At 41.2% G+C, this 12,387-nt stretch overlaps 1 protein-coding gene across 1 annotated transcript in view; it reads right to left on the reverse strand.

Annotated features, from left to right (window-relative positions):
* The window catches only part of tenm1 (teneurin transmembrane protein 1), a 125,903-nt gene extending 122,217 nt beyond the window's left edge, over positions 1-3,686 (reverse strand). Inside the window, exon 1 of the mRNA XM_066714683.1 lies at positions 3,455-3,686. Coding sequence (XP_066570780.1) covers positions 3,455-3,582 — 128 coding nt within the window. The 5' untranslated portion in view covers positions 3,583-3,686. The remainder of the gene's footprint in view (positions 1-3,454) is intronic.
* Positions 3,687-12,387: the final 8,701 nt, after the last annotated feature.

Raw genomic sequence — 12,387 nt, forward strand, 5'->3', positions numbered from 1 at the left:
AAGAGAGTGCTCCTAATCTCAGCTCGTTACCTGTGTAAAAGACACCTGGGAGCCAGAAATCTTGCTGATTGATAGGCGATCAAATACTTATTTCCCTCATTAACATGCAAATCAATTTATAACTTTTTTGAAATGCATTTTTCTGGATTTTGTTGTTGTTATTCTGTCTCTCACTGTTAAAATACACCTACCATTAAAATTATAGACTGATCATTTCTTTGTCAGTGGGCAAACGTACAAAATCAGCAGGGGATCAAATACTTTTTTCCCTCACTGTATATATATAAGTCACAAACCTCTCCTTTTTCTCATCATAACCTCTCACATTCCCTGATCTTAGTTATTACTGTTAACAAGTGCTGGACAATATCCAGTGCTTCTCTCTACCAGACAGGATCAAATTCCATATCTGAAACATTATTTCCCCCGAGAGCTGTAGAAAAGTGTGTGTGTGTGTGTGTATGTGTGTGTTATTTCTATCCCTACTAAACTTTGTGTTGATAGAAAATGGACTTCAAATTGTAAGGACCCTGGCTCGCCAAAAAAAACTACCAACAAACACGATGCACTAAATGTAGACATTACATAAAAAGGGTAAAATACTAAAAAGAAATGTAGTTGATGCATTAGACTCACCAACAATGGAACAATGGATTGTTTCACTCATTTAGTTTACAGTTAAACATATTTTATATTAGATCCGAGTTGTATGACATGTTTGTGACGGTAAAATATTAAGTTAATAGTCTTAGGTGAGGTCAAATGGTAAATCAATAAAGCTTGAATAAAACGTCAACATTAAAGTGGTGTCTTTTTCTTAAACACAATCCACTAGGCACAGAGTTGATCTGAAGGATTTTAGGTAGATGAAATGATTTGCATTTCTTTAAAGAAAGCCATGGTTAACAGCTAGTGCAAAGCTATTAACTGTGGGGCTTCTAGGAACTGCCAGAGAGAAAAGCACCGAAGCCCTGCTCGAAGAAAGACATTTTTAAAGGTTTGTATCAGAGTCACTCATCCAAACTTGAACTTGACAGATGAACCAAGTACTGACATGGAAATTTTAAATCATGCTTTACACAGGGGAGGGAGAAAATAAAAATAAAATTCAAGAGACAGGGCTGAACGGGAGCCAATTTCATTTCACCTGTAACCTCATGCAGCTGCCAGGACGGATTGTTCCTCCTGACTGCTTATCAATTATCATCCTACCTAACCCAGTTTGTTGGGCATGTTTCAGCTCTTTAAACTTTTTATTTTCTCTCCGACCGTCTGAAGAACGAGGAGGGTGGCCAAGAAACAGATTGTTTCAAAGTGTGAGTCCCGTGTGCCGCAATGTGGCCCGCTCCTCATGAAAAATAAATACAAATCATACGCGTGGTGTTCGCGTTCGAGACGGGAGTTATTCCTGTCACTTAAAAAAGGTGGCATTGTGGTGCTTAAATGTTCTCAAAGCCTGCTCCTTTGCAATAAACTTGAAGAATCCCCTTTTTAATTGCTTTCAGAAATCAGACTGTAGAGTAGATTGAATTAAACAGTCTTTATTCAAGCCACTTGGAGAAAAGTAATACACACAGACACGCAGGTCTCTGTCCTTACTTCCCTAAAATTATAGAGCTTACATGATGTTAAATACATACTGCGATATCCTGGACCAGGTGAGTTTGAACCAATAAGGGGGAGACAACTCCCTATCTTATGATATCCTCACTATCTTCCTGATTAAGCTTAAACACAATGCTTTCTATTTTATGCCCAAATATGGAGACATATGTGACCATTTTGTTATTCCTATTCCACACATATCTAATGCATGTCTAGATAGGCAAAGGGGGGTTGTGTGCCCACTTCCCCATCTTCTTGTGGTTTTACTAGAACGTACGTTCTGTACTAAATTTGTATTGTGTGTTTGCAGAGAGATGCATCTGGTACAAACCGGTAGAAGCTGGTCTCATTATGTGCTCTTTGGTAACCTCATGTATGGGTGAGGAATTTGGGGCCTCTTCAAAACTAAAAAAGTGACTTCGTTTAAAAAAATGCATCAGTATCAATTTTTTCTCCTCTCTCTCTCTCTCTCTCTCTCTCTTAACCTAAAGAAGATCTAATTATGAGTTGATTCATACCTCATTAAAAAATCTTCCTTGTGTCTGGCTACCTGCCAATGTCACACAATGTCATTATAGAGGGAGATTCGTCTGCTACTAACTCTTCATTAAAAATGCAAACAGATTATTTATCTCACGGCTCCATTAGAGGAGGACTTTGCAAAGCCAGTCCTGCCTGGAGCTGCTGGAGATGGGATCCAAGATAGTCCAGACTGCTGTGCAGCTCGGATAGATATACATGGAAACACAGACGCACAAATCCAAACAACGGGAGACTGTTTGCTGTGCTAGATTAGGTGCTTGAAGACAGTTCTTCCTGGAATTCAGGTACATAAATGTGAATCGGTATTTTTTCTAAAATGAAAGGCTTTTTCAATACCCATCTACAAATGAGTTATACTATATTCAGAAAATTTAAAAATGCAAGTGTGTACGGACAGGGCTGCTGTGATCGCTAGGCTAATAATTAACCATTTGGTTCTGAGATTACAAGTTTCAGAGTATATTTTGAGCTCCCAAAGAACACCTCCCAAAACAGGATACACATATTATTTATATCTGTTATATGCAATCATCAACCCTGTGAATCCTTTACTGTAGTTTACCACAGCACAGGCATGCTAAAGTGTGGCACAGTGATATACAGGTATAATAAAACACAATTAAAATCAAGGCACAGTACTCACATTGGACAACACTGCAAAATTATTCTTATACTTGATTGAAACAGTTCGTACTTGGATTAATCTAACACATGATTCTCTTAGCATTCATTGAAGATTACATTATTGCAACATAATGTAAAGGCAACCCTTTGTTGGTACTTTGACCAAATGTAGACTATAATATAATAACAATACAAAACATAGATTAGTATTGACTAAAATAGACCAAATATATTTTTGAATGGAATGGTGTCTTGAAGCTTAGTAATATGAGAATGTGGTAGAGACTGTGTGGTTGTGTGGCAGGTGCAAATACAATGTGCGAGGGCTGGTTGGTTGTGTTGATCCATACGATATACATGTGGGAGCACTAGACGCTTGCCTACGGGATTCATAGATGGTCTGTTGTAGTCTTTCTCCAATTATAAAGCCATCTTGTCCAGTACATACTCAATTTGCAACTAATATCATATTTCTAGCTTCAAGATGCCTCCAGTTAGACCCAGACCCAGTTTGTGGAGAGTCTCACAGGCAAGTTTTGTTCACAGCAAAGAAATAACAAAAAACAAACTCTTGTGCCAGACGGACAGCAATTGTGTTGCTGTGAAAAACAAGCAGTCAAACAAACAAACAAACAAACAAACAAACAAACTAAAAAGTGCTGAGGCGCTGCCGCCCACTAACCTGGTCTCCAGTGGGATGTTGCTGTTGAGGACCCAGCTGTTGTGGAGCTGAACGCTGTCCTGCTGCGTGTTGGCACCGGAGTCCCCCGCCGCCTGGCTCGCCTGGCTCGTCTGGCTGCGGGCGGGCATGGTGTTCCTCTGGAGGTTCTCGCCCGAGTGGGGCGGCGGGCGGCTGCAGGTACAGGCGTGCGGTGGGGGTGGCGGTGGGGGGAGCGGTCGGAAGGTGAACTGGCCATGGGGGCTGCTGGGGAGCTCTGCGAGAAACGAGAAACATTCGATCATCAGACAGAGAGAAAGAGATTATTTTTTTTCCACGCTGAGGGTGTTTGGACACTTTCTGGATGAGGTTTATTTGGACATTTGATTGGGAAGGCCGTAGATTGGGCAGTTTCCCTCTCTTTGTGTGATGACACTGCATTGTGAACCTGTATTGTATTGGTATTCCCTGGCATGTGTAACTCTTTCTTATTTTATAGATAGTCAGCTTTAATATTCATCAGAGGAACGTCAAATCTGAGAAGACTTTGTTTTTAAACGCTCTTCAAATGATCCTTCAATGGTGTTCATGAACCCACAGGTGTCCCAGAACAACAACAACACTATTTAAGTGGACTTGCTTCAGGCACAGATTGAGACATCAGTCCATGTGAAGACATGATAACCATCGACAATCTGGACATTTTATCTGTTTCAAATGTAGAAACAAGCTGCATGTGAAGTGAACCTGAACGAGCATCATGCTGGTGCATTGTTTTATATTTCATGGTAGTTGATCCCAGGAGACCTTTTCTGTAACTGGAGCAATTCAGCAGAACAGCCGGTCTCATGGCTGGGGGAGCCCTGAGCATGTCACCATTTTGCTTTACAAAGCTCAGTATCTGTCTGCTCTGCTTTCCTAAGTTCAAGGTACTTTAATTTAGAAAGCCTGCTTTAAAAAACAAAAAACAAGGAAAGCAAAATATGGAAGTAACTCCCTTCATGCATTTTTAAAATCTCGCTGAAAGGTGACGCAAAGGGTAAAGGCGCACTCTTTGGAAAGCACTGAAATCTCTCTGACTTGATACAATCTTTTCACTTATCCCTTGCTGAGGAAATGTATGAACTGCCAGGAACCCAACAAGGAGTCACCTTCAACTACAAGCATTTTTCCAGATACCCTCAAACCTCTATTTAAAGAAGTGACTCATATTTTCAGTTTTAATGAATCTCATCTTAATTTCCTCCTCTGACCCGGTGGCCTTGTTTAACTTTTGAGCCTGCAGTAGTCCTTTGGGTTGACTTTGCTGGCACCGCGGAGGATTCGGCGTACTCGACCCGAATCCCTTCGCAATCTTTGTCATGACCGAGGAAATTCAGTTCCTTTAACCTGTGCGAGACGCTCCTTCAAGACGAGGAATTATTCTGGTTCCTCTTCAATGCTCATGTTCTAGGACAGCGATACATGTTTTGTGACGTAATGGTTAAAATCTTACTCCATATCATTTGGCTTTGAGATGAGAGGGGGCAGTTGCAATTAGCTCTCCTGACACCACAAACCTGATGGCCTGGCTTTGCAATGCAGAAGATTTGGAGCAGCTGAAATTGCTTAAAATAAAGTGAATGGAGGGGACAACATAATACCTAATTTCCAGAATATTATCAAGGATATATTAAAACTGGATAAAAGAAGAGAGAGGGGCCCTGTCCATATGAACATCAGGTCTGTTTAGAAAACAGTCTGAACTTGTCAGCAGGGTAGAAAATACACTTCCAGACAATCATTCACAACATTCAGAGACTTCCTTTGTGGGCATAAAAACTGTAGGTTTTCCATGAATTATAGAAATTAAAGAGATTTCCAATATACACTCACCTAAAGGATTATTAGGAACACCATACTAATACTGTGTTTGACCCCCTTTCGCCTTCAGAACTGCCTTAATTCTACGTGGCATTGATTCAACAAGGTGCTGAAAGCATTCTTTCGAAATGTTGGCCCATATTGATAGGATAGCATCTTGCAGTTGATGGAGATTTGTGGGATGCACATCCAGGGCACGAAGCTCCCGTTCCACCACATCCCAAAGATGCTCTATTGGGTTGAGATCTGGTGACTGTGGGGGCCAGTTAGTACAGTGAACTCATTGTCATGTTCAAGAAACCAATTTGAAATGATTCGACCTTTGTGACATGGTGCATTATCCTGCTGGAAGTAGCCATCAGAGGATGGGTACATGGTGGTCATAAAGGGATGGACATGGTCAGAAACAATGCTCAGGTAGGCCGTGGCATTTAAACGATGCCCAATTGGCACTAAGGGGCCTAAAGTGTGCCAAGAAAACATCCGTCAAAGTTACTCTTCGATCAGCTTGAATCAGTCGGCCCATTCTCCTCTGACCTCTAGCATCAACAAGGCATTTTTTCCCACAGGACTGCCGCATACTGGATGTTTTTCCCTTTTCACACCATTCTTTGTAAACCCTAGAAATGGTTGTGCGTGAAAATCCCAGTAACTGAGCAGATTGTGAAATACTCAGACCGGCCCGTCTGGCACCAACAACCACGCCACGCTCAAAATTGCTTAAATCACCTTTCTTTCCCATTCAGACATTCAGTTTGGAGTTCAGGAGATTGTCTTGACCAGGACCACACCCCTAAATGCATTGAAGCAACTGCCATGTGATTGGTTGGTTAGATAATTGCATTAATGAGAAATTGAACAGGTGTTCCTAATAATCCTTTAGGTGAGTGTACATTATGATTTATACCAATCGTTGGCACTGAGAAGCGGAAACATTTAAAATCTATTCAAAAGGCACTACAGTTTGGTTTAAAGTATATAGTATTTACCTTGCATACCGAGACGATTCATAACTCAAGTGCGATTTTCACTATCATTGTTGCCACTTTAGAATAAAATACAGGATTCTGGTGTTTTAATGAACTTAATTAACTTGCTGAAACCTCTGAAAATTAGCAGGGAAATATAATTGCAGATGCTTGTCTAATACATACATGTAATATAAGTTGAATAAACAATATTTTCATTAATTGAAGAAAGACAAAAAGGAATAAAGTGAATCATCTGAGTCAGTTTCTAAAGTAGCATATTGAGGGAATATGAGTTCGTCCTTCGGTCTGTGTCTGTAACTTCCGACTCACAGCTGACCTGATCACACTTCTGTTGCTGAACTGAAAAAAATGTCAACTCTCTCAAAACGACAGCATCCTTTTATTCAATAATTTGTGTAGATTAATATATAACGGCATATGGGAGTACATAACTAAAAACACTGCCTTTCCACTGAGGATGGTAAAATGTAAAAAACAAACAAAATAAAAACACTAAAAATCAATTTCTCTTGTTGACCTTGAGAGGTCTGATCAAGAGTCTCAGATGCTTATGCATCTTGGCCAACTCAATATCGGAGGCTAATCCACTTAATGAATCTGATAAGCTCACTTCATTTTCTGATAAGAAATACAAGAAGGCAGCAGCCGGGCTGGTGAAAGGATGGGCCCAGTGACTGTACCGCATTGAACCGTTGTCCCGGCTCTCCACCATCTACTTTATTATTCTTCACAATTAATGACCTTCTGAAAGCGCACAATCCGGGAGCACAACACGCAAACATGAATATATTACAGACGCGCACATTCAACATCAACTAGTGCTTATTCATTCTGTTGTAGGACTACAGTACATTATTCCACAGACTTGAAAGCTCTGCTACAGGATGATATGGAAATATGTAGTTGTAACCAAGATGAAGAAAGCGCACTGGAGACCTTATTGATCCAGTTCCCCTGACTGAGCCACCAACAAGCGAGTCATGTTAAAGCAGCTCCTGGGTTGGTTGGAGAACATCAGCTCACCCATATTGCCATGGCTGAACGGACAGCATGTTAAGTGACGTGACTAAATCAGAGACAAATGCTCTCATTGACTCCCTCCACTTGACTTCTTCAACCCGGCGATGAAGCCCTTGAAGACCATAGGTTTTGGAAACTGCTTTCACTAACCACTGACACTCTTATTTTCTTTTGAGACAGGAGCGCAATAGTCTTGGACAACTATGATCATCCCAGTCTAATGCATTTATGTTCAAGCACGGGAGTGAATTTTATCTCTGTGTTTTACGCTACAGGATTATAAACAAGGGAGGTATGTCAAGAACCTGTTTCCCTTCAGCTTCTGTCAAGATAAATCAGTCTCAAATGTATGGGAATCTCTGGATATTAGCACACCTGTTGTGACTTAATAACACGGAAAGCATTAACGTAGACCACAACTTCGTTCGCCTCACGATTGGCTCTTTCCTGTAATTCTTGCACAATCCTATTACATTTCCTAGAAATGCGCTTCCGTTAATCAAATTAAGACTGTGCTGAAAGTGTATAAAAGCTACTGCAGGGAATATTATAAACAAAATAATATATTCTCAGATGATCTAGCAATACGGTTTTCCAGGGGCAATACTGTGAAGAAATACTGCATAGCAGGCTGGGGCTGTATCATTTATAAAACTCAGACATGTACTGTGCACAGATTTGGAACTTTACGAAATTGTAAATTAAATTCTGAGCTGTCCCGATGATTTTTCACCTCCTATCTGCTTAGAATCATGGCTTTGACTTCAGTCTGGCAGAATTTGATTAACGTTATTCTATAACAGCGAGCAGATTTCTTGTAAAAATAGCACCTTTTTTTCCTGTTTCCCAGGCACTTCATATTGCAGGCTGTAAAATCCAATATTTGTGGGTGAACTGGGCCAGAGAACACATTCAAATGTGCTATGACTGAATATATTTTGCTCAAGCAGAGCACATACCCAAACAATTTTTACTGGTAGAATAGGCCTGTTTTATGGCAAGCTGATCATAAAACAGATCGCTCCAACACGAACCAATATCCCAACTATAAACATGACTTCGACACGTCATTGTCCGTCACTGTAATATTAAAATCCCAACTTTCTGACCCGATGCCACCGGCAGATCTTGGTTGGTCTATATGAACACACCATGTCCTATCAGTTCCTGCAGCTGCATGTCCTTTCGCTCCCTGTCAATAAACCGGGGAATAGGACTGTGTATTAGCAAGTGTTGCTGACATGCTTTTTCCATTAGAAAACATTCTCTTTGCACCTGCGATGTGCACTGTATTTACACAATATATAACCTCGCTTCCTGTATGAGGCTAATGTGAAACTAGAACAAGTGCAAATCCTCATCCTGTCATGAAGGCAAATTAATAACACATAAGGGAATGCAAAACGAAAAAAAAACACACACACACAACTTAAATAGTGATGATAATGGTCATACAAGATATATCAGCTGGTGAAATGATAAAAGCAGATGTATATAAATATAGACTTGGCCTTTAACCATATTTGACATTGACATGGACAATGCATATCACATACCAATAAAGGTAATGTAAATTAATGTAAATTCAAGTATAATGGGGAAATGAAATTGCTTCAAGGCCCGTCTTTGTGAGAATTTATATTGTATGTTTCAGCGTATGCCGTTTGTGACATACAACGCATCCCTTTCAGTTAATATCCGAGTTCATGCTGTAGGCAATTCCAAGATGAATACATAAATAAATTCCCAAGCAACACTGGTAGATTATTTACCAGAAAACCGAATCAAACGCTACACAGTACAGAACGTTTTCAACTTAACTTGAAAACACTCGCAGATTAAATAGAGTACTCCAAGTACTAAAACCTGCTTTGCCTTTTATTTGATTTACTGCTATAATACATTTTCTATTTACTAATACTTCTCCTTTCTTCTCCTTTTTGCATTAATAACTCAGGCATGTGTTGATGTCAATGTGTATCTTTTATCTATGTTGACAATTCACTGGCCTCCCAGGTCATTACAGTGTAAAGTACTAACATAATGTAAAGTTTCTCTAGTCCCACCTGAACACCAAAAAACTTGCCGGCTCCCAATAGCTTTAAATAACAGTTCATAACATAATCTATAGTGGAAAGTATGACCATTATATAGTCAAGCTGGGATAAACATGCACTTAAATGGAGACAAATGTAATGGGGGCAGTTTTGTCCTCTGGAATTGTATCCACTTTAACCACAGACACTTAAGTGGGGTAGATGGTACCAGAGTGAAATGAGGGCCAATCCGCTCTCTAATGTGCCGAACTCAAGCTGAGAGTGAAAGACAACAGCCTGTTAGCAAACTCTGGTGGCCAGGTCTCCAGGTTTAACTCTCCCAGATGGCTATTAAGAGCCAACTGGCTTATTTATTTATTTATTTGCTAAGTTCACTTTTTGTAAATGGTTACCTTTACAAAACCACAGCAATGGAGGTCCCTGCACTTCAAGAGACGTCTGGGGCTGTTTCAAGCACCTGCTCTCTGAGTGTGTCATTCAATGTCTTAAAGGAGAAATATGTATATTACGGTTCATGGCGAGGTTACACCGGAGATTTCAACGGAACAAAAGAGCTGCTGCGTGGGGCCTGTCTGAAGAGGCGGTTGTGAGGTTCAGGGCTATAAACATCAAAGCGTTATTCCCTGCACACTCCACAGGAACCACACAGAGAGATCTCGACATGCATACAACTCAACTGTATCCCATTTGAAATAACTAGGACTGTTCTCTTTTTAATGTACAGTATCTAAATTATTGATCGGAAGACTCTGCGATGCGAAGGTGTGTGTCTAAATGTGGATCTGAGCTTGGAGAGCTCCTGAAAGCAGCAACGGAGCTCGGCGGTCTGGCAAACGGTTCCCATCCCACCGCCGCCACCAATGCCGATATTAACTAGTGCCTAATCTCGGCGGTCTGCGGCCAGCGAGGCTTAGACAGGGAAGAGTGTGCAAAGCAAGGATAAAAGGCAGGGGCAGCAGATGGTGGATTAGACAGATTAGTCGATGTAGCTTTGAAAAATAATAACAAATAATCTTACTTTGGACAAAAATAAAATAACAAAATAAACCTGGAACAAATGCACAAAAAGAAAGAAGCCATTAAAAAAACACAATGTGAAAATCAAGTACAGAATCAGTATACTCTTTAGGAATACTGTTATTATTAAAAACAATATAACTCTCTCCATTGATAACATAATGCTTTTAAAAACAGAATCTAAATGAGTGTGAGGTTCACAGAGTGCTGCTGTCTTTTCCACGTGTACGCCCCTGCTTTAGCTGTTAGCAGAGGGTTTCTGTGCGCCGACACCCTCCCACACACACCCTGACCTCTGTAAATATGAATACACTAATCCGCACTTTCACCAGCTCTATTGAAAAGCGAAAATGTGTCTGAGTTTTTTTCAGATTTCTTTTTTCCCCCCGGTGAACTTTCCTTGCTCTTTCCTTAAAGATGAGCTCAAGGTGTTAAGTGCTCCCTCATCTGAGGTTTCAACAAACACCAAACCTTGGAACTGGGCAGCTAAATAATGCGTGTGAAAACAGGGAAAAACAGAAAACATATGAATTATATATAGCATTATATAAGTGTGTGTGAGTGGGGGGGAAGCGGGATAAAAATCACAGTTTGGAGAGAAAAACGCAAATGTCAGTGGAGAGAAACAGAAGTTTACGTTTTAAAGACAAACTTGAGTTTTCAGACAATAAAAACAGCACCCAGGGACCCAGATTCGAGTCCAGCCTTGGGTGCCTGCAGCTGGGGAGTTTGCATTTTCTACCCCTGGCCGTGTGGTTTTCCTCCGAGTGTCCCAGTTTCCATCCAAGTCACGTCGCTTCGGTTGGTTGACTACTGAAACGCGCCCTGCAGTCAAGTGTGTGTGCATGTCTGTTAATGGTACCCTGTAATGGGCTGGTGTCCACTCCAGGGTCCCTCCCCGTCTTCCCGCAACCCCGGACTGGATGAAGCACTTACTGAATATGGATGGATGCATAAAACCCCCCCCCCCAGAGCGCTGGAGTATGTGTTTTTAAAGGACACCCTGACCTCCTAATCACGAGACAACATCCCTGCCAACTTATTACGGTGATTATTATTATTTAAAGGAGGAGGAGATGGTCTGCAGTTTAGGGATGCCGTGGGGATTAGCAGGACGGGGATTAGAGGGAAGAAAAATGAGCCGTGCCCTTCAGCAGGAGTCTGTGGAATAACGTGCCAAAGCAGTAAATCTTCTAATGAGAAAGGTGCCCCATCATTGAAACATTACTGGCAGGGGTATTAGCACTATGGCACTGTTAGTCTTGGCTGGGGATCACAAGGAGTGTGAAATTCACAGCACTGTTCCCATGGGCCCAGACAGGAAGGCTTTTTGCGTCAGATTCACCTCTCCTAGTGGGCCGGTCCCCCGCGGTGCCAGGTTGACGTCCCCTGAACTGACTCCTGTTCTCCTGGCTTCAGTCACTTGGCAACATCTGCCGAACAGCGACGCGGGGCAGAGCGAGAGTCTGGCTACACGGTGGCGAGACCGAGGAGAGCTCATCAATCTTCGCTCTCCTCTCTCATGCGTGGATTTCAGCTCTGGAGTTAGGCGGGGGGTTGCCATGAAACACTCTGCATAATTAAAACACACGAAAAAGATTTTAAAAAGGTTCTAAAGATTGTTGTTCCCTGCCATAAAATACAAATGTGTTCTTTCACTCATTAACTGAACAGATGCTCTGCTTCTCCAGTGTCCTTTCTACATGTGTATAAGTGGCCTTTCCATCGCTGTCTGCACAAGCATTTGGCTGAAAAGCTATTAATCTGTTCACCGCTTTGGACTTATTAGCATTGAGTTATGGCATTCCTTAACAAACCACTAAGTTTTAATATGAGGAATAAATGTTTGATGAGCTCTAATTTAGATGTCTGTCATTGGCGGTCTCTTGTTTTTTTACAGCATCTGTAGCGTTCATTACAAAAACAATTCATCACGAAGCGTTCAGGCAGAGTATCTTATTCTCTTTCCTATGCTGTTTTAGTAGAAGTATGGGGATAGTCAACCAAA

Source organism: Amia ocellicauda, chromosome 10 (assembly GCF_036373705.1).
Source record: "Amia ocellicauda isolate fAmiCal2 chromosome 10, fAmiCal2.hap1, whole genome shotgun sequence".
NCBI lineage: Eukaryota > Metazoa > Chordata > Actinopteri > Amiiformes > Amiidae > Amia > Amia ocellicauda.